This window comes from Protopterus annectens, chromosome 1.part1 (genome assembly GCF_019279795.1).
Source record: "Protopterus annectens isolate FY-2018-M chromosome 1.part1, PAN1.0, whole genome shotgun sequence".
Taxonomy (NCBI): Eukaryota; Metazoa; Chordata; order Ceratodontiformes; family Protopteridae; genus Protopterus; species Protopterus annectens.
Window position 1 is genome coordinate 14,710,863 of NC_056726.1, and position 24,089 is coordinate 14,734,951.

Here is a 24,089-nt window from a genome sequence, read left to right on the forward strand (position 1 = left end):
CCACCTACACACCTCCTATATAAGAGTAAGTGCACCCACCTACACACACCCCACTTAACAGGCAGTGCGCACCCACACACCTTCCATGTAGGTGGCAGTGCACACACCTCCTATATAATAGGCAGTGTACCCATCTACATACCTGCCATTTAATAGACAATGCCCCCACCTACACACCTCCCATATAACAGGCAACACGCCCACCTATACACCTTCCATGTAAACGTCAGTACACCTAGCTACACACCTCCCATGTAAGACCTACCTACACACCTCCCACGTAAGAGGCAGTGCACCCACCAACACACATCCTATATAACAGACAGTGCATCCACCTACAAATCTCCTATATAACAGGCAATGCACCCACCTACACACCTCCTATATAAGAGGCAATGCACCCACCTACACACCTCCCATGTAGGAGACAGTGCACCCACCTACACACAATCCATATAAAAGAGGCAGTGCACCCACCTAGACACCTCATATTGAAGAGACAGTGGGCCCACTTAAATACTTCCTACATAAGAGGCAATGCACCCACTTACACTCCTGTCATATAGAAGGCAGTGCACCCACCTACACCCCCTATGTAAGAGGCAATGCACCAACCCATACTCCTCTCATGTAGGAGAGAGTACACCTACCTACATACCTCCCAAGTAAGAAGCAGTGCACCCAGCTGCACACATCCCATGTAGCAGACAGTGCACCTACCTACATACACAATATCACCACTTAATTACTCTCATTCTGAGGTAGTAATAACTGACATTTGCTATATTCAGTGTTCTCTGCATATAAGGATTACAGTGAATATGTGCACAATATCAGGCATGAATTTGTTCACAACTTCCCTGGATGACTGCAATTCTGCATTCCTGAATTCTTGTGTTTAGTAAATCATGATCTAATATGCCATGGATTTGTATTACTGGTTAGCTCTTGCTATGAATTATGTCACATGATGTTTTAGCCAGTGATACTCTTTATGCTTGCTGCGAATACTGCTGCAGCTGCAGAAATGAGTCGTCACTGTTGCTGAAGCACAGGACTGCTGGCCTGTAAGCCATAACAAAAAATACTAAAGCTTATGCTTATGAAGAAAGAAACAAGGCCAGTCTGAAATCACACAATTACCTTTCTAAAAGTGTGCTTGTCTGATTTAATCAGTTACAGAATTCAGTATATGTCTTGTGCTGACACAGGCAGTCGGTGTGTGCTAAGGTATAGCTGCTACAGGCCACATCAAAGCAGATGAAACTGCATATTCTTACACAAATTCTCTGATCTGTATAAAAAAATCTAAATTATTAATTGACATTTACTACAGAAGAGTGGTGCACTCTAGCCAAATGCTGTGTGCAATACATGTTTGTAACTGACCTGAGTCTGCCATCCATCTTGGCAACAGAGCCTGGGGCCAGGCTATGAATGTAGATCCCAGGGGAGCCATTTTCAAGTGTAAGACAGCAGACACCAATACCCAACCCAACTCCTGGTTCTGTGAAGAAATAAAGACTGTTGAGCATTCTATTTACTCAGTGGAAAACATAAATTAACACAGTAATCTAGGCTTGAAATCCAGAGAGTTACCTAGTCATATAAACTTTTTCAGTGGCATCTAGAAAGAACTGGCACGATAGAATCAACAGAATGTGACATTACTCAGTACATGGCATTGGAACTAAATTTAGTGTATCATAAAATCAAAGAAGATCTTCAGTGTCTGTTGAAAGACACACATTACTTCCATATCAGTAAATGGAACACAATATATTTCACTAGTGATGCAGTGTGGCTTAGAAAAAACAGATTAAGTAATAAATGTTTTCTTTAAAGTTATACTTACACTGCTATATCTCACTGAAGCTATAATGTATTAAGCCTCATGTTAAAGCACTCTGTTACACTTCTAAAAGGATATACAGCAACAATGTCAAGTGAATCATGTTTGCTTAAAATAAAAAACACTGTAGTTCTACCTTTATTCAGTGTCACTTCCATGATGATCCTGTCTTTGGGTCCCGGGCCCTTGCGGCAGGATGAGGAGTCACCATCTTCTGCAGCAGGTACAGGTGTTACTCCACATATAGAGGAATTTGGGGAGCTAGATCGGCTTACTAATGTAGGGGTTGGACAAGGTGTGAGGCTGGGACTTCGTAATCTGGTTCGTACCGTTAGTGTCACCACACCTTTCTTAAGTTGCTAGAAAAGATTTGAATACAAATCAGAAATCACAGGGGGTTCAACAAAAAGGAACAGCAAGATGTTTGTGCAGCTAGTAAACAATGTAACTGTAAAAAAGCAACTAGATTAAAACTTGTGAATGTAGTAAACTGAGTTCTTAATTCTCGTATTTCCAACTTTAGTAGCACTGTTGTATCCATTCAAGGACTCTAGAATTAAGCAGAAACCATATGCTATCAATATTACAAGTCTGCAGACTTTGTACAAGATGATTTTCAAAAATATTAACTGAGACAGCTACCACAAGAATTTAGTTTGGGGCATTCATCTTGATGGTGTGAAGACATCAGTAACTCACGCCAAGGTTGGTCATAAGAAAAAAAAACAACTTGCGTATAATTTCCACTGAATATAAATGAAGAATGCACATCTTGACTGCTAGATTATAACAGAAATAAACATTGATGAGCATTTCTTTTACTCCTTACCACGCATCTGACTACCAAACCTGCCAGTGGTCACACCTTTGACCCATTTGTTTCCCTTACAGTGAAAGCTGCACTTCTCATTTATTCCCCTCAGGAGAAATATTGAGATATGCGAGTGGGTCTGAGGTCTGCAGTTGGTTGGGGGGGGGGGTGGTTACAGCTTGAGCATAACAATTCCCAACACATGTTCTGTGATATTTCTGGGGTTCAGAGTAGAATGGATATTAAGTAGGACTGTCACTGACTTCTGTGAGTGACATAAGCCACCCCAGAGCTAAATACTGTTCAGTGCTGAGCACATCATTCAGGTCCTTCAATAAGGACTCCATACTTCTATGGCATAAACAGTCCTGAGAATACTGTGGTTTACAGAACAGACAAAAGCAATGTTTTTATCTGAGAATACAACTATAGTTACAGCCTGTTCAGCATTACTGTCTTCAGTTTCACTGCTGTAAATGGGGTCTGGCACAGTAACATAAAAATGAATGGAGAGAGAGACAGAAATTACACTTCATTCTATTGCATTAAAAAGGCTACTAGGATCATTTGTTCATATATTTGCCTTTTATGTGATCCAAACATGCTGAAAGTGTATGAAGGAACATGCCTGTTCCCATCTTGCTACAAGGTACGTCAGCACTACACCGTTACTGGTGAGCATAAAATACAGTAAAGTGGAACTTACTTCAGTGGTCATATACTTTACCTTGAAGGTCTGTATGGCTTGTTGGTGGGTCAGTCCCTGCAAAGACTCCCCATTTACTTCCAGAATTTCATCTCCTAATAAGTTAAAAAAAAACAGAAATGTAAAACAGATTTCCATTTCATTTATTACAAATATAATGTAAGAAAAACAATATTATGAAACATTTAATCTGTTCGTTGTCTCCATTTTCAAAAACAGACTTTACAGAGCATCATATTATAAATAAGATCGTATGAATACCTTATTCCTAACAATAGTAGTACTAAAGTTAACCAACGTTTACATACAAAATACAGAGACATTTTTCTTACCTTCCTTAAGTCTGGCATCTGCAGCAGCTGCCCCATTGGGAAAAATTGTTTTCACAAAAATCCCCATCCTCCCACGAGCAGAGTCCTGACCCCCAACAATGCTAAACCCAAGGCCCTGCAAGAAAGAGAAAACTGATGTGTCATAATTAAAAAAAAAGTGTTTTATATAAAAGCTTAATAAATAATTTTCATAAAGAAGCAACTGCACCATATTCTATATGGGAAACAATATTATTGGACATTAAAAAACTGTCTGTCATGAAGGAACATAGCTGTTTCATTCATTTCAAAATAAGGCTGCAACATCTTAAATCAATGATTTACTGTGCATTTTCCATGTACATGCAACACATATAAGTATTGGGATTGACCTCTTCAATAGACAGGGTACAGTGCTATAAAAACGGTGCCACACTGTGCTTTAAAGACCACTCTTGTCAAACACATAAGCTGTACGTATGGTTTTGTAAGTAGAATGGATTAAATCGCATGCTAAATGGACTTAACTAGGAAAGCATGCTATCTGATAGAAAGTTGACTTCTAAGTCCTGCAGGAAATTATATGAAAATTAAAAATATGCTAAGAGACACTCAAGCATAACAAACATAACATACATGTTCTCAGTGGATCAGTGCCTAATAGAGGTCCATCCTTGATAGATCCTAGTGACAATTTTCACTAAAGTCCTACACTGAGCAACATCTGTGATCTTAAATGATATACATTGTGATATTATGCACCAGCTATGCAAGTGTGCTCATCCCCAAAGGTCAGCATTTCACCCACTGATGAACAACCGCCTCAACAAATCATGAGATAATGTAGCACTGACACCATATTACTAAACAAAACAATGCAAGACTATATAGTTACCTGAAATATACAAAACTCCAAACAGCAGCAGCTATAGAAGTCCACTTACCCATATGGGGATGGCAAGAAGGCGGGAATGTAGCACTTACTTATTAAGGAAAGGACTTTAGTACATCAATTGATGGGTAAGAACATTTCTGTTATATGCCGCTATTAAGATCCTCATTGTAGGTCATAAATTGCACTGAATCCAAATACGTTCCACTAAAGTGGGAGGGACTGGAGAATTGCTGAAGGCCATAATTCAGATAGCTAAGTCCAGGTGGATTGACTTCCAAAAACATGTCAAAACAATAATTTTTGGTGAAGGTGTACACTGAGGACCACATAGCTAATGCACAGATGTTAGTAACAGAGACATTCGTGAAAAAAGCAAAAAAGGCAGCTAGTGGAATGACCTCTAGCTGTAGAATTTACCTAAGGGTGGTTGACTGACTGATGTTAAAAGATAATGCAGTTGAGATTTCACCTAGAAAACATCTATCTGGCAAAGTACAGTTGTGTAGACTTACCATAAATGTAGATGTTCGAGTGTATTCACTGTTGCAGTCACCACATTTGGGTTATCTGTTTGCAGTAGCCCTCAGTTGGCCTGATTATCAAAGTCTTGAGTCCTGCATCAGTTGCTTTCTCATCTTCTATGATGTCAGGGGTATAAAGCATGCAGCTGACGCCATTACATCAGTTTTTCTTGCCCCAGATGTCAGGTGCCCCCCCTAATGGGAAGCTATATATATATATATATATATATATATATATATATATATATATATATATACATATATATATATATATATATATATATATATATATATACACACACACACACACACACACACACACACACACACACACACACACACACACACACACACACACACACACACACACACAAGGGTATACCTCCAACAAAAAAAGCTAATACACAAAAAAGCTTTTAAGCGTAGTAAAAGAGGAGTAGCGGTATAGCCAAAATAAGTCAGGGGGCTGGAGGGAGGGTAACCAGGACTGCAACAGTGAATACACTCGAACATCTACATTTATGGTAAGTGTACACAACTGTACTATGTTCTTCATGTTTCACTGTTGCAGTCATCACATTTGGGTAGATTCCCAAATTAAGGATGGGAGGAGGAATTTAGATAGTATTAGGACCAGCTATGAGGCCCTGCAAGACTGCAATGGTAAAACCAGCTCTGGATTTAGAGAAAATTGGCAAATGGTAATGCTTGGTGAAAGTATGTACAGAACTCCAGATAGCAGCTTCTAGGATGTCCCTGGTAGGGACACCTCTGAGAAAGGCTGTAGAGGTAGATGCAGCCCTGGTTGAATGGGGTCTAATCTCCTGTGGGATAGGTTTTCCATGGTGGTTATAGCAGAAATTAATGCAATGGTCTATCCATTTAGAAATGGATTGCTTTGAAATACCCTTCCCCTCTGCCCCTGCAGCAAATGCCACCAGCAGTTGTTCAGATTTCCTTTGAGTTTTAGTCCTGTCCAAGTAAAATCTAAGTTGTCTGTGCACATCTAAATAGTGCAGTATGCATTTCCCTTTGTTCTGTGGATTAGAAAAGAAGGTTGGCAAATGAATGGACTGATTAAGAGCCAGACTGGATACCACCTTGGGCATGAAGGAGGGATTGGTCCTGAGGGACACCCTGTCCGCATGAAAGATGATGAAAGGCTCCACTGCCATAAGAGCCTGTAATTCAGATACCCTTCCTGCTGAAGTGATTGCTAAAAGGAAGGCTGTTTCCAAGAAAGGAATTTTAACTCTGCACCTGCAGCTGGCTCAAAAGGAGGAAGAGTGTGTTTTTCCAATACAAAGTTAAGGTCCTAGGCTGGGGTCGGGGCTCTCCTGGGTGGTCTTAAGTTTTTGGCCCCTCTGAGGAACTGCTTGAGCAGTGGGTGAGATAAGAGGGGTGGTTCTGTGTTGTAATGAGCTGAAATGGCTGAGGCAGGAATTCTGATGGAGGAAAAGGAAAGGCCCTTGTGAAGCATCTCAGTTAAGTATTGAAGAATCTGAGGTAAATTGGGCGCTGTTGTGGCCATCCCTTGAGTTTGGTTCCAGGCACAGAATCTTTTCCATTTTTCAGCATAAGACTTTCTAGTACTAGGCCTCCTTGCCTCCAAAATGACATCCAGCACTTGTTTACTGAGGGATGGTAAAAGAGAGATTAGGTAATTAGCCACGCTGCCAGGTTCAGGGTTTGAAGCTAGGGGTGCAGAATCTGGCTCTCCTGCTGTGACAGCAGGGTAGAGGTCTGAGGCAGGTGCCATGGGGCTAGCTGTGACACACTGCACAAGAGGGGGTACCATTGTTGGCATGGCCAGTCTGGAGCAATCAGTATCATCCTTGGTTTGTCCTGTTTGATCTTTAGTACTACTTTGGAGAGGAGAGGGAGAGGAGGAAAGGCATAGACTGATAGATTTTTCCAGCTGAAGGACAGAGCATCCACTTTCCAAGCTTGTTTGTGGGGAGTCCTTGTGCAGAATTTGTTCAATTAGTAGTTCTGGGGGGAGGCAAACAGGTCTATATCTGGGGTCTCCCATTTGTTGATCAACATGTTAAAAGACTTTGGTTCCAGTTTCCACTCGTGTGGGTCCATGAGATTTCTGCTTAGTTCACCCGCCAGTGTATTTAGTTTTCCTGGCAGAAATTGAGCCTGTAGATGCACTTGGTAGCTCAAGGCTGTGTTCCACAGAGCAATGGCTAATCTGCAGAGGGGCTAAGAATGGGTACCCCCCTCCTTGTTTATGTACCCCATAACAGTGGTGTTGTCCATCTTTACCATTAATTGTCCTGGAAGAATGTGGTCCTTGAAGGCTGTCAGAGCATTCTGTACAGCTAACATTTCTTTGTGATTGATATGCAGGTGCATTTGACTTGGGTTCCATTTGCCCTGAATGCACTTTCCTGCCAGGTGAGCCCCCATGCATAGTCTGAAGCATCTTTTGTTAGGGTTTGGGCGGCAGGGGGTAGGGAGAATGATAGTCCCTTGTTTTGGTGGCTGGCCTCTGCCCACCAAAGGAATTCTAACCGTAGGCAAGGTATGATAGGAAACAACCAAAAAAGCACTGTTTTGAGGAGAAGCAAAGCACCGGACAGCTGCAGGTACAAATACAAGTTTATTGAGAGAACCACACACAAAACATTTTGTGTGTGGTTCTCTCAATAAACTTGGATTTGTACCTGCAGCTGTCTGGTGCTTTGCTTCTCCTCAAAACAGTGCTTTTTTGGTTGTTTACTTGTTGTTTGGCGTGCACTGTTCTTCTGGACTTTGTTTAAAGGTATGATAGGAATCATTGCTTCTAGATCCTGAGAATGTTGACCCCATAGGGTTTTAGATACCATTGTAGTTTCCTCATATGCAGTCCTGCATATGGAATTAGTAAAATGCATGAGGTCATGAACCCCAAGGCTTGCAGTATTTGACTTGCAGATAGCAGGGCTTTGGTGGCCACTAGTTTGAAGTAAGTTGTCAAATGAATTTGGTTCTCTGGCGTGAGGAAAGCCATCTGGGAAGTTGTGTTCAAGCTTGCTACCAGGAATATAATTTGTTGACAGGGTACCAGTGATTTCTTTTCATTTATGGTGTACCCCAGACAAGTTAATACCTTTTGTACAAATGCCAGATGATTTAGAAGTATGTCCTGGCTTTCTGCCTGAATTAGACAATTGTCCAGGTATGGGTATATTTGAATATTTCTTTGCCTGCAAAATGCAATGACTGGAGCTAGGCACTTTGTGAATACCCTGGGCACAGCAGATAAGCCAAAGGGCAGTGCAGAGAACTGATAGTGCATGTAGCCTGCTTTGAAGCATAGGCATCTTCTGCACGATTCCCTGATTGGGATGAGCAGGTAAGGCTTCCTTTAAATCCAGCATTGCCAACCAGGCATCCTTGCCTAGGAAGTAACTGGTGAAGAGTTAGCATCTTGAATTTTTGAATTACCAAAAAGGTGTTTAAGGTAGAAAGGTCCAGGATAGGACACCATGAGTTGTCTTTTCTGGGTACCAGGAAACTTCTTGAGTAGAAACCTTGTCCCTTTTCCTCTTCTGGTAGAGTGTGAATAGCCTTTATGCTTAAGAGAGAGAGTACTTGCTTTTGAGCCTCTGCTCACTGATTTGGGGGTATATCTGGCCAAATGTTTGGGGTTGGTAACGTGTGGAAATGGAATCTGTATCCTTGGGAAACTATATTTAAAACCCATTTGTCCTGGGTAATGAGTTCCCAGTTTTTTGTCTGCAGAGCAATCTTTCCCCCTAAAGGAGCAGTCAGTTGAGAAGTGCTTGGAGGTTTTAAAATTAAGTCATTGAGACAGTTTACCATAGGGGGAGTCTTATTACTCCCTGATTTGGAAGTAGGTGCCCCTCACTGCTTAGGACTGTGCGTGCCATGGGACTGAAGCCTGGGCATTCTGCTGGTTCTGGGTTTGGACTGAGAAGGCCTGGAAGAGGCAGGAAAGGACCAATTCTTAGAGGACCAATGCCTACTAAATCTTGGAGGCTGTACTTGTAGGAAATCTTTAACAGTTTGCATAGATTTAGCTTTTTCCTCCATCTTTTTAAGAACAACTTCTGCTTTGTTGCCAAACAGTCGGTCCTGATTTAAGGGAGTATCCAGCAATTTAGCTTTAACATGATCTGGCAAGGCTTGCTCCTTAAGCCAAGCATGCCTTCTAAGTACAGAGTCAGTGACAGCAGCCCTGCAAGATGCCTCTACAGAATCAAAACCACATTGCAAAGTATGTTTTCCAATCTGTTCAGCAGAATGCATTAAACCTGTAAATCCTTGCTTTCAGCAGTCAGGAATCAACATAATTATGTCTTTGTAAATACTTTGGTTATTTTATTGAATGTTATAACTATTTCTATTTTAATTGCTTGTATAAAATTGTTATGATATGTATTTTGTATGTTAAAAACAATAAACTTGTTTTAAAAAAAAAGGAATCAACATAATTTTCTGTTTAAGCAATCCAATAATATGCTGCTGATACTTTAATATATGAAACTGGCCATTTAAGGCCCTAATGGCCAAGGTTGCAGAAGTGTATATCTTCTTACCCAATCAATCCAGTGCCCTGGAGTCTCTATCAGAGGGGTAGGATTTTTGGCAGTAGTAGCCTTAATGCCCTTGGGTCCCTGTGAAATGGTCTCTGGATCCACAGTTGGATTTTTAAAAAGGAACAAAGGAACTTGTGATGATCAGGAACCCTGTAATATCCATCAGGTTTTCTGGGAGCAGGAGGTAAAGAGTCAGGGGCCAAGCTAGAATCCGAAAAGGCATCATCAACAATGTCTAGTACAGGAGGGATAGCTAAAGGCCTGTGCTGGGGAAGGTGTAAGAAATCCCTAAGCCTCTTTTTAGAATCAGAGAAATCCTGGCTTTACCAACAAAAATGCTCCCTAAGAGTATGCAAGGTTTCACCAAAAGAGAAATCCTCTGGGGGGAAGCAGAGGGAATAGAGTCCTCTGCATCAGAATCCTCATAAGTAGATAAGGGTAAATCCTGGTCAGGAAACAGAAATTTCAGAATCCTGGTCAGAAGTATCATAAGCAAATTCAGTCCTAGGTCTCTTAGAGGGGGAAGGTTGACTTCCCCTGATTAAAGTAATAAGGTCTTCAGCCATTCTTATCATTTGTTTTTTAGGCATAGAGGTCTGACTATGTGGTCTGGGCGTCGATTTTTTAGGCATGGTTCGGGTTTTAGGCCTTGAAGAAAAAGATGGCGTCAGTTTAATATGCAAGTCAGTAGGCCTGAATACACCCTCAGAAGCTGGTGCCTGCACAGTGGCTCTGGACTGATCCAAAGTAGAGACATCCGCAGGTTCCGCAGTTGAAGCATCTCGTGGCATACCAGACTCCGAATGGGTCTCAGTAGAGGCCTGTGAATCTGAAGTGGCAGGTATCAGGGGCTGCAAAAGCACCTCACTGAGTACTGGTGATCTGGTGACTAGCTTAGTAGAAGTGAAAACACTTGTGTATAACTTATCTAAACATGAATTAACTACCAGTGAACTTGCATTGCTAAACAAAGGGTTATCCTTTATTCCCACAAGTTACACTGATGTAGCAACAACTATTAGTGAATTTAAATATTTTATCAGAAGTTTGAACTATTTTATCAGAAGTTTGAACTTACGTGTGGAATTTTCTGTGTGTTGTGATTCAAAACTTGTATGGTTCAAATGCTCAAGTACATATATAACAAAACTAGTCTCTTGCAGGATATGCATGTGCTCGTGAGTATATACACACACACACACACACACACACACACACACACACACACACACACACACACACACACACACACACACACACACCCTTAGTTTCCTTACCTTACACTCACCCTGTATTTAATTCTGTTGCCGATAATCTCTGCAGCACTAATCTCCTGGCTCCCATTACTCGCCCTGTACTTCATTCCATTGCCGATAATCCCTGCAGGCTGCAGCACTAAATCTCCTGCTGTACTTCATTCTGTTGCACTAAATCTCATGGCTCGCATTTGAACCAGAAATGCGTGAGCTGCTTCAAATGCGACAGCCGTGAATACTTAAAAACAAATAGTTGGCATCTGCTGCAAAAGTGGGGCTGGGGGGGGGCACCCCTCCCTCCTCGCTCTTTGGTTCCGGTGCCCATGAACTTAACCACTCCTATATATCGATATATCTATACACATACATACATACTGTGTGTGGTGTGTGTGTCTGTGTGTGCATCAACGTGGTATTTAAGTACTGAAGTTTCTTTGCTCTTAGCCACCGGGGGGGGGGGGGTGAGGAGAATGACTTTCTTCTTTTCTTCCCTGAACTTTGTGATGAAATGTGGTGTCAGACAGAACATGTATAGGAATCTCCCAATACAAAAATTAAAGACTGCATCTGCTGCTATCTCTTCCTTGACCTGCAGCACCAAGCTGAAGTGCAGAGGGTCACATTCTCTTAAAGGGCAGATTGCTTGATCTTTGGCAAGTCCACTTCCAGAAGATCCTGACAAAATGTGACCTCTGAATCCGGAGCTTCAAGAGACAAACAGATCCCTGACCTTCAGGAGAGAATTGAAAGCCTTGATCAAACCACCTTCAAACTTGTTGACTTTGAACCACTGATATAAGGATATCCTGATCTGTACCAGAAAAATATTGCTTTCCTGCACAGGGGTTATGACCCTGTGACCCCTTGCTTGCTTAGCTACTACAGAAGGGACTGATTTTCTGACTAGATGGAGTGGCATTGAAATAAACGTCAGGGTCTTTAGGTTCAGGATTACTACTATGCAGTCCAGTGACTGATATGGAAACCACTCTCCTGGCAGGACCACCTAAATGCCTAGATTACCTCCTTAATTGATAAGTGAAGTTGTCAGTTGTCAGTGTTTGCAGTGGGCTCAGCTGTAGGAAGACACAGCCTATAAGCAGTCTAATATGAACTATCTGTTACTCCAGAGCCTAGTGACAATTATTGAACACCAACAACATGTGTGGACACATGGTGGCTGTGAAGCCATTGATACCATACAGTCCACTGGAATGCCCACATCTTCAGACATGCAAATAGCACCATGAATATTATGACTGTTGTAAAGCTCATTGGGTGGTGCATGGAATGCCTGGTCCATGCACTCTATCCTCATTACCCCAAAATGTCAAAGACACAACCAAAGGCAGGAATGACTGACACAAACGTGTTGAAGTATGATGACCCCCTAGGGAATGCAGTTAGGGGAGGGTCAAAATCAGGGATACTTCCAGGAATTTGCAGAACAGGTCTATTGGGCTCCAGTTGTCTAGGTAAAACACTTTGGCAAAGACTGCGTACTGAAGAAGGCCAAAATGGAACACTTTTATTGAAAGTGCTGCCCACCTAGATCAAAAAGGACTCGTCTCCTGTGTACAACCCAAACAGTTAAGCATTGAAAGATGTGCTCTATATCCACAGCACCATCCAGGCAGCCTATAAGAAAAAGGCTGTAATTCCCTGAAGGATGCCCATCCAGAATACCCTGTAGAATGTGCTGTTTGAAGTTGCTGAGGTGCAGAATGTAAAGATAATTATCCTTCTCCTTCAAAATTAGAAACTGACTAGAGTAAAATCTCCATCCTTCCTCCTGAGCCAAGACAGCTTGTGCTGCCTCTGTGAGCAGTAGAGACTGAGCCGGTTCTAAGAGCTTTTCTGACAATAACTGATCTACCAGTGGAACTTTTTCCAGAGAAGAGTTATGAACTCTAGATTGTGTTCAAAGTAGACCATGTCTAGAACCCACTTGTTGCTAGTAATAGTACTCCAAAGCAGTTCAAACTCATCCAGCTTCCCGTACAGGGACAGTCCCAGCCTCTAGCTGGGGTGGGGAGAGCCTACAACAAGGCTAACTTTACCATGCCTTCCTTGGATGTCATGGACACTTCTTCTCTTGAGACTGGTCTAATCTGATAGATGAAAGTCAGGGCAGAGATTCCAGAAGGGAGCTCATAGTGGTCCTGAGTAGTAGTAGGGAAGTGTATGCTGAAATTCGATTGAGGACAGGTGAAAATCTTGGAACATTAAACATGTAAGTACAACTATGGGCATATATAATAACTATAATTCTGAAATTGCAGTTTCTCTGAGTATTCCTTCTTTTTATGAGATATGCAATCTTGCAGTTAGTTTATACAAATATTTGGGCTGTATGGGGGTGCAGTCTCTGTGTTGGATGATACAGGGGGTAAACTTCCCACAGCATAAATGCTTTAGAAGTGTAAAAATAATTTTTGGAATTTGATGGGGTTTTTTTTTGCAATTTCACTTTAATTTTATTTTTTAAACTGCCCATTTTTGGTTCCTGTCCTGCATTCTGCTAGGTCACTGACACCTGCCTTATGTACCTTAGGTTTACTTAGTTCCCTCAACATTGCCTCCATATTCAAGGAGGGGGTCCCCAACTGACTGAATCTTACTTGACTCTGTAAGCGGTCTGTCTATAGCTCTTAAGGGACAGAATGACTTCACCATTTCTATATGTACGCTGAATGTCCAGGGGATTGGCCAAATCCTATCACAGTTTAATTTTCCAAGAGTTAAGACTCACATTATTACTCTCACATGTCTGATAAGGAGCTGAAGTAGGGATATTCTGTGTTTTAAGTAAGTTATCAATCAGGTTCTGGACAGACTAGGCAAACCCTTGTCCCCTCTGTCCCTATGAAGTAGGGGAGGGCATAGTATGCCAGCTATATCATGCTGCGTAGGCACACATCTGGCCCTACAATCTTGGCCAAAGCATCAGCAACAATCAAAGGTGCAATTGTATACATGGTATCCCACCAAGAAATCTGAAGACAAGAGCTCATGAAGGTCTTTTTTGATCTCACACACAGGAAGATCCTCTGAGGCCTGCAGAAGCTGGCATACCTTGAACAAGCAAAGAAACTCTAAAAAAGGCAGACATGCAGAGCAAGATAAAAATCTCCAAGTTTATTCCAAATCCACAAAGCTTTCAAGCAACATCTCTTTGTCAGTGCCATCATAATTGAACACTTTTGTGTCAATCATTCCTGCCTTGTACACAGTGACAAAGAGCTGTTGCTTGAAAGCTTTGCGGATTTGGAATAACCTTGGAGATTTTTATCTTGCTCTGTGTCCGCCTTTTTTAGAGTTTCTTTGCTTGTGGTTTTATGGTTCTCTGAAGCAGTTTACCACAGTGCTGGTTTTGTGTAGATTGATGCCTTGAACAAGGACAATTAAGGCAAATAGTTGAGTACTCTAAGCTCCAACATGGCAGAGGAATAAGCCATCTCATGTAACCTTTCCAAAGCACTTGACTACTTGTCTAGTGGTAAAGTCGTAAAATGGTATGGTCCCTGGGACGTATGCTGGACCAAAAAACATGCATGAAGGCACTCAGACTCTTAGATGTTTTACCTCAAGAAAGAGTAAAGCCTTTTACAAACCACCATTTTAGTGCGCAGATCATCTTACTAAGAGCATCCTTGAAGGAGTGAATATCAGGGAAGCTGTGGATGGGGGAGTGCTGTCAATTAGAGACCTAAAAACCCTAAAAGCCAGGAGCCAGGGGAGGACCAAAACACCACAGTACAGGCAAAAGTGAGCTCATGTACATGCATGCAATAGATGGATACCAGGCACTGAGGAAGTTGGAAACAAGTGCTGTGTATTCCAGTAAAAGACGGTGTAGGATGGGGGGAGGCCATAGTGGGAGCTGGCATGGGCTTCATACCTAACTACCTAATGCTGAGATTCTGAAATGTGTCTTCAGCTATGACTAGACATCAACTAGCTGCCTGATGGCCAAGCTCTGAAGGATAAGCTGTAGGTGCATGGAATGACAAGTAGGATTGTCCTCAGTAAGGGTCTTCTGGCCCACTAAGGTTTGGAGACCCATCCGAGGAGGAGAGTCTCCAGTCTTTAGTTCTACCAGTCTATGACCATGTGACTCAAGTAACCAGTCTTTGTAAATAGCAGTATGCAGACAATGAGAGCCAGTGAGCCCTGAAATATTCCAGTGTGTGCTTTAAATCAAGCCAACACGTCCAGTTCAGTACAATTCAGTACAAGGATGCTTTCTTTATTCAGACAAACAAGAAGGTATAATAGCTTTCCTTCCAAATATAAACGCAGGAACTTCATCAGACATAAGTAAATTAAGGAAGTAAACTGTATTAAATAGGAAATCTTACATGACATCACTTCCTGGATTAGTGAAAGCCACTCCCAAGTCTGAAACAGTCTTCTGGAACAGAAGTCTGAAACACTACACATAAATGTTTCAACACAAAAAAGTAACATTTAAGGAACTTTCACAGTAAGCATCTGTCTCCAAGATTGATTTCATTTTGTTGATATAGTCGTCAGTTTTCATAATGACAACCCCACCCCCTTTATCTGGTTTCATTATTCTGTTGCCATATAGTTTTAAACAATTAAGCTCATCTCTCTCTTCTTTAGTTAAATTACTACTGAAACTATTGTTTCTAAACCTGTTACCCAGATTTCTAATATCGAATTCACAAACTCTCTCAAAGGATGCTAAAATAGGATGGGTGGGGGGATTGTAAGAACTGCATACCTTGAGTGGTTGACATACCTGTTCTACCCCTTGAAACAAAACCTGTAAATTCAATTTCCTCACATAATGTTTTAAATCAACCAGTGTATTCACAGTGTTTAAGTATTGACTTGGAACAAACATAAAACCTTTTGCCAAGAGGTCACAAGTAGTTACATTCAAGGAAATGTCAGTATAACTGTAAACTTTAAAGTCTCCAGTACTGTTGAGATCAACATGTAAAATTGGGGAACTTTCCCCTCGAACAATGTCAGGTATAGGCTATGATGAAATATCAGTCTCTATTGTCTCCTCCTCCATGGACGATAGTTGTTTGCCCTGTTCACTCGGCCATTGCCTCTCTGTGCAGGGGCTTGAAAATGATTGTTCAGAAAGTTTGTACCCCCCCTGCTGATTCATGAGGTGTTCTGACCGTCTTAATTGGGGAAAGTTTTCTTCCCCTAAAAAAATGTTCATCCACTGAATCAATTTCAATGTCCATGTTAGTTGCAACTTCATTGGTTTGATGTGGGGTTTCTTTAGATGCCATTCTTGTGAGGGGGTTGGGGGTGGGTAAGCCACATGGTTGGCATAGTCCCTCTCATCCCCAATAAGATTTTTAATTTTTCTGTTTTTGATAACAGTCATTTGTTCATCAATAGAACTGAAAATCCTGTTGTAGTCAAACCTGTTAGTGCTGAACCCAGGGTCATTAGTAATAAGTTCATCCAAAGTCTTTACTTCCTGACTCAGTCCAACAATACTCATTTCATTATGTTTTACCACCATTTCCGTGTATTCTAGAACCCATTTATCAAAAAAGGCCAAGAGTTCATTGTGGAAACCAGAATTAGCAACTAGTCCAGTCGGGAAACGCCAGACATGCAGGCCTTTAGGAACTATTTTTAACTTAATGGACTCACTAAAGTATGCATTGTCCATCTGTAATTTTTTAATTTTCAGTAAAATACCATCTAAATCAGAAAGCCGTCATTAAGAGAATCAGTCACTGTACTCCGGTTCTGATTTAAACATGAATTGCTTTTAAGCCATTTAGACAGATTATGTTTGTTGTTAACACTTACATTATTAGAGATAGTGCTTGTTGCAGTTCCGTTTGCATTCACAATGGCCCCTGTGGTGTTTAATGAAGGTCTGGAACTCAGATGTGCTGCCAAAATGCTGTTGTTAATATTCAGGTTTCCGATGTCATCAGTAGATGTACATTGTGTAGATGTATTTGAAAAAGGGTGAAGTGACATCTGTGAAAGTGAAAATTGCTCCAGGCGTTCCATCCGTTGATTGAGCTGTTGGATGAGAACAGTAAAGCTCACCCAAACTGCTTCGAATTTGCAAAGATTCATTTTCATGATTGGAATCCAGTCCATTGTTGCTCCGCCTCCATCTGCTGTGACAATCCAAAATACTAGTAAAAGAAGAAAAAATGCACAAACCACCAAGAAACTCGTCGCACAAGCAGTATGCAGACAATGAGAGCCAGTGAGGCCGGAAATATTCCAATGTGTGCTTGAAATCAAGCCAACACGTCCAGTTCAGTACAATTCAGTACAAGGATGCTTTCTTTATTCAGACAAACAAGAATGTATAAGCGCTTTTGTTCCAAAAATAAAAGCAGGAACTTCATCCGATACAAGGAAATTAAGGAAGTAAACTGTTTTAAATAGGGAATCTTACATGACATCACTTCCTGGATTAGTGAAAACCACTCCCAAGTCTGAAACAGTTTTCTAGAACAGAAGTCTGAAACACTACACATAAATGTTTCAGCACAAAACAGTATAAATATCAAAATATACAAACATATAAAAATAAATATAAAAACTGATTCTGCAAATGTCAACACCCTAAACTATGTATTATAAAATCAAGAATAAATATGTAAATATATGTATATATAACAATGCTTTTAATATGCTTTTGAAAAAATATATATTATATAAAAACATATAAGTAAAATATGCATACAGTTAAAAATCCATTAGGAACAAATGAATAAATTTCATGTACATATACATATAACAGGTATGAAGGCCATTAAAAAAAAACATTTTTGTACCATATCCATATCTAAAAGGAATGTTTCACCTCTCAAAACCCTCAGTTTAAGCATACTGCTTATGGAAAGGCTGTCATTTAAGCCTGGCCAATGAGTGGCATCAAGTCGTAACTGCCACAGCAACTCGTATGAACAGGTATGTCAACCACTTAAGGTATCCAGTTCTTACAATCCCCCCACCCATCCTATTTTAGCATCCTTTGAGAGTTTGTGAACTCGATATAAGAAATCTGAGTAACAGGTTTAGAAACAATAGTTTCAGTAGTAATTTAACTAAAGAAGATAGAGATGAGCTTAATTGTTTAAAACAACTATATGGCAACAGAATAATGAAACCAGATAAAGGGGGTGGGGTTGTCATTATGAGAACTGACAACTATATCAACAAAATGAAATCTATCTTGGAGACAGATACTTACTGTGAAAGTTCCTTAAATGAGTTAAATGGCACATACAATAGAATAAGGGGGTACATCCTGGACTTATTTATTGATGGTCTCATTTCAATCCACGAACTACACTATCTGACAATGGAATTTCCAATTATTCCCACAATTTTTGGTTTGCCGAAACTCCATAAAAACATTCAACAACCATCCATGCATCCCATTGTTGATGCCCGGGGATCAATCACACACCCCTTAGCCAAATGTCTGGATACTGAACTGAAAAGGTTACTTTTGGATGAACCCCACTTATGTATTGATTCCTGGGACTTCTTAAGGAAAATCAATAACACTTGTTTTAAGTCTGACTTTTTATTTATTACAATTGATGTAGTAGATTTATATTCTGTCATCCCACATTCCATCGGGGAGGAATGGTTTTGTGATTATTTGTTTTCTAAGGGAATACCCCAGGACAAAATCAATATGTATGAATAGATTTTAGATATGGTGCTGAGAAGCAACTTTATCTTGTTCGACAATCAGTATTATTTACAAACACAAGGGGTTGCTATGGGTTCAGCATATGGGGGCTGTAGGCCAATATCGTCATGTTGGAATGGGAAAAACGTACTTTCAAACAATCAACATGTTTACAATTCTGTCATACTTACATGAGGTATTTGGATGACATGTTTATTTTATGGGAAGGCCCTAGAGACCAAATTGTTGAATTAATTAACTATATTAACAACTCAACCTCCTTTTTGAGGTTCACATATAGTGTTAATGCATGTGAAATTTCCTATCTTGATGTTCTGTTAAAGAAAGATCTGGAACAACAGAGATTTGTGGCTGAAATTTTCAGAAAAGAAACATATTCCAACAGTTTTCTGCATTTTGACAGTTGCCACCCATTAACTCAGAAACGTGCAGTTATTAAGGGGCAATTTGTGCGTGCAGCACAAATGGTGACAATTTGGATAGGTTTCACCAGAGAATGCCTTAACTTGAAGGAAATGTTTTTGAGAAGAGGTTATCCCCCCAATTTAATTGACAACATCATGAAGGAGGTTAGTGAGAAAAGACAATGTGGGTATTTTGCACCAATTTTCGGCACCCCTAATACTGACCATCCCGATTTGACTGGGTTGAACATAACTGAAACAGTCACGGACACTGTTGTGAATGACCAAACAATTGTCCATAACCAGGAAATATATAGGGGCACCATTCCTCTGGGTCTGAATAACTAATTACCACACAAGTTTTTCAACTATCTTGTCAAGTGACGCATACACTGCTAAAGCTATTCTGCAAAAGAATTGGAATTTGTTGAGTAGTGACAGAGAATTTTTTAAAATCTTAGGAGAAAAACCTGTGTGTGTTTTCAAGAATGGCCCTAACTTGAAGAACATTTTCGAACGTAATAATGATGGGAATCTATAGGAAGGGTCAGATGATTCAGTGCGGGGCATGTAAATTTTGCCCTTTCATTTTGGAAGTCAGTGAATGTGAAATTAATAGAACGAAAATAAAAACACCTGAGAGGTGCAGTTGTTTAACTGAAAGAGTGGTCTATTGTGCTTTATCTTCCTTTTGCCCATGTTTTTATGTGGGGAAGACGGAATGTAAGCTTAAAAATAGGATCAGTGAGCACCTTAGGAATATAAGGGATGCTAGTGAAGTGAATGCACTTGGTAGACACATTAGTGAGTACAAAAGTCACCAGTTCAAATATGTAGTACTTGATGTCCAAAAAAGACATAATAGGGGGGCAGCCTGGCCATATTTACTTGAAAAGGCCGAGTTGCTATGGCAATTATGACATGATGCCACTCATTGGCCAGGCTTAAATGACAGCCTTTCCATAAGAAGTCTGCTTAAATTGAGGGCTCTTGAGAGGTGAAACATTCCCTTTAGATAGGGATATGGTACAAAAATGTTTTTTTTTTCTTTTTTTTTTTTTTATGGCCTTCATACCTGTTATATGTATCATCATCTTATTTCGGCTGTTCCCATTAGGGGTTGCCACAGCAGATCACCTGTTTCCATTTCTTCCTGTCCTCTGCATCTTGCTCTGTCACACCAACCACCTGCATGTCCTCTCTCACCACATCCATAAACCTTATCTTAGGCCTTCCTCTTTTCCTGTTACCTGGTAGCTTCATCCTTAGCATCTTTTTCCCAATATACTCAGCATCCCACCTCAGCACATGTCCAAACCAATGTAATCGTGCCTCTATGGCTTTATCTCCAAACCTTCCAACCTGGGCTGACCCTCTAATATACTTATTCCTAATCCTGTCCACCCTTAACATCTTTAATTCTGCCACATCCAGCTCAAACTCCTGCCTTTTTGTCAATGCCACGGTCTCCAACCCATATAACATAGCTGGTCTCACTACCCTCTTGTAGACCTTCCCTTTCACTCTTACAGGTACTCGTCTGTCACAAATCACTCCTGACACTCTTCTCCACCCACTCCATCCTGCCTGTACTCTCTTCTTCACCTCTCTTCCACACTCACTGTTACTCTGAACTATTGACCCCAAGTATTTAAACTCATCCACCTTCGCCACCTCTACTCCTTGCATCCTCACCATTTCTCTATCCTCCCTCTCATTTACACACATATATTCTGTCTTAGTCCTGCTGACCTTCATTCCTCTCTCTCTAGAGCATATCTCCATCCCTCCAGGGTCTCCTCCACCTGTTCCCTACTCTCACTACAGATCACAATGTCATCTGCAAACATCATAGTCCACGGGGACTCCTGTCTGATCTCGTCTGTCAACCTGTCCATCACTATTGCAAATAAGAAAGGGCTCAGAGCTGATCCTTGATGTAACCCCACCTCCACCTTAAACGCATCCATCACTCCCACCGCAGACCTCACCGCTGTCACACTACCCTTGTACATATTCTGTACCACTCTTACATACTTTTCTGACACTCCTGACTTCCTTATACAATACCACAACTCCTCTCTAGGCATCCTGTCATATGCTTTCTCTAAGTCTACAAAAACACAATGCAACTCCTTCTGACATTCTCTGTACTTCTCCATCAACACTCTCAGAGCAAAGATCGCATCTGTAGTGCTCTTTTCTGTCATGAAACCATACTGCTGATCACTAATCTTCATGTACATGAAATTTATTCATTTGTTCCTAATGGATTTTTAACTGTATGCATATTCTTCTTATATGTTTTTATATACATATATATTTTTTAAATGCATTGTTATATATACACATATTTACATATTTATTCTTGTGTTTATAATACATAGTTTAGGGTGTTGACATTTGCACAATCAGTTTTTATATGTATTTTATATTTTGATATTTATACTGTTTTGTGATGAAACATTTATGTGTAGTGTTTCAGACTTCTGTTCCAGAAGACAGTTTCAGACTTGGGAGTGGTTTTCACTAATCCAGGAAGTTATGTCATGTAAGATTTCCTATTTAAAACAGTTTACTTCCTTAACTTCCTTGTATCTGATGAAGTTCCTGCTTTTATTTTTGGAACGAAAGCACTTATACCTTCTTGTTTGTCTGAATAAAGAAAGCATCCTTGTACTGAACTGGACGTGTTGGCTTGATTTAAAGCACACACTGGAATATTTCAGGGCTCACTGGCTCTCATTGTCTGCATACTGCTTGTGCGATGATTTTCTTGGTGGTTTGTGCATTTTTTCATCTTTTACTAGTCTTTGTAAACAGGCTAGTCAACAAGTGCACCAACTAACCATCTGAAGATGAGTGGTGCGAGAGCCTTTAGACGTACCCCACAGGGTGTGATTGGAGGACAGGCCTTCCCAAAATGAAAATTCTTCTACTGTTTCTAGAGGATTTGTTCAGGCACAAACCCTCACAAGTTAAGGGTTAGCATGTTGCCTGAAGGAAATGGAAGGAGGGTCATTTGGCTATCATATGTGCCCCAGAGAAATTCAGGCCTGGACCAGGCTTCTTGTTGTGGCCATACTCTAACAAATGCTGAGGCTACAAGAAGAAGCTTCCCATTGGATTCTTCATGAACAGCTATTAGCTGTTATCATCTTGTCAATGTAGGCTAATAGCTTTCCTCCTCAAGTGCCCATCATTTGAAATGAATATTTGCCACTTGTTGTGGTATTTAACATCATACATTTCTCCAAGACAAAACAGTGTTGGTGTGCGTCTTATCTTATAATCTGATATCCACAGGAACACTTCTTATGAAGAGAGTTAGTAGGTAACTGTAGGAACCATGAAGGCCTACTGAATCAATGTTCATTTTCAGTAGAACTTGGAAACCTACCACAGTGCTATATGACCTCAGGATAGGTTATATTAAAGAAGGAACTGTATTTGGACAAAAACCCTGCAAAGGAGGTGGAGGGAAATGCCCCACACACAGCACAGGTTGCACGTTGCACAGATTCATCTCAAATTATCATACATTATCTGATTTAAGTACAGTAATGCAGGACTTTACGGTGATATCAAGGGCTGGGATCTGAATTACATGAGCAGAAGTTAAGAAGTGGAGCACTCTGATCGTTAGCGTGCATGCAAAGTCAGTACATTATATTACAATGTGCATGTGGCAACCTTAGTACATTACATTACAATGTGCATGTGGCAACCTTAGTACATTACATTACAATGTGCATGTGGCAACCTCAATACATTACATTACATTACAATGTGCATGTGGCAACCTCACTACACTACATTACAATCTGCATGTGGCAACCTCAGTACACTACATTACAATGTGCATGTGGCAACCTCGGTACATTACATTACAATGTGCATGTGGCAACCTTAGTACATTACATTACAATGTGCATGTGGCAACCTCAATACATTACATTACATTACAATGTGCATGTGGCAACCTCACTACACTACATTACAATCTGCATGTGGCAACCTCAGTACACTACATTACAATGTGCACGTGGCAACCTCGGTACATTACATTACAATGTGCACGTGGCAACCTCGGTACATTACATTACAATGTGCATGTGGCAACCTTAGTACATTACATTACAATGTGCATGTGGCAACCTCAATACATTACATTACATTACAATGTGCATGTGGCAACCTCAGTACATTACATTACAATGTGCACGTGGCAACCTCGGTACATTACATTACAATGTGCATGTGACAACCTTAGTACATTACATTACAATGTGCATGTGGCAACCTCAATACATTACATTACAATGTGCATGTGGCAACCTCACTACACTACATTACAATCTGCATGTGGCAACCTCAGTACATTACATTACAATGTGCACGTGGCAACCTCAGTACATTACATTACAATGTGCACATGGCAACCTCAGTACATTACATTACAATGTGCATGCGGCAAACTCAGGACATTACATTACAATGTGCATGTGGCAACCCCATGTTAGTAGTCCTTTGGCATATGACTTGGCTGGAAAAAAAATGCCAAATTCTGACTGGTAGAGAGAATTTACTCTCCCTTTCAAAAATTAAGGAGTGCTTTCTTAGATCTAAGGACACTTCTTTACAATGAAGATTAATCTCACAATAATACAAGACTACAAGGATTTGGAAGCACTACAATTTCAAATATGTTAAATAAAATGGATGATTTCAATCAGATTCTCTAGTAAAAAATACATGCCTTATCCATCCAGTTCAACAAAGCCTAATAATGCTAGAAAAATCAGATATAAAGCTTTAGCAAACATAGAAAGGGTTTACCTTGCCCTGCCCTTTCATCAGCACGATATTGGAAATAATAGATGGTTGAGTCAGTCTCCATGGTGACTCCATTTGAGCTGTGCTTAAAGAACGTGTTGATTTCTTTACAGTCTGGTATTCCTAAAATTGTAAAGAAAAAGATAATAAATTTGATTTGACTTTATGTTTTAACAGTCTATGAGTCTTTAATCTTAGGTTTCTAGTCCAGTTGCTTCCTTTCTTTTGCATCACACATTTAAGAGATACAA

At 40.4% G+C, this 24,089-nt stretch overlaps 1 protein-coding gene across 4 annotated transcripts in view; it reads right to left on the reverse strand.

Moving 5' to 3' along the window:
- Window positions 1-24,089, reverse strand: part of PDZD2 (PDZ domain containing 2) — a 2,738,687-nt gene that overhangs the window by 456,391 nt on the left and 2,258,207 nt on the right. For all 4 annotated transcript variants that reach the window (XM_044073368.1, XM_044073377.1, XM_044073386.1 and 1 more), the window contains 5 exons: window positions 23,842-23,961; window positions 3,702-3,816; window positions 3,391-3,464; window positions 1,989-2,211; window positions 1,390-1,507 (listed from right to left, as the gene is read on the reverse strand). In XM_044073368.1, coding sequence (XP_043929303.1) covers window positions 1,390-1,507; window positions 1,989-2,211; window positions 3,391-3,464; window positions 3,702-3,816; window positions 23,842-23,961 — 650 coding nt within the window. The remainder of the gene's footprint in view (window positions 1-1,389; window positions 1,508-1,988; window positions 2,212-3,390; window positions 3,465-3,701; window positions 3,817-23,841; window positions 23,962-24,089) is intronic.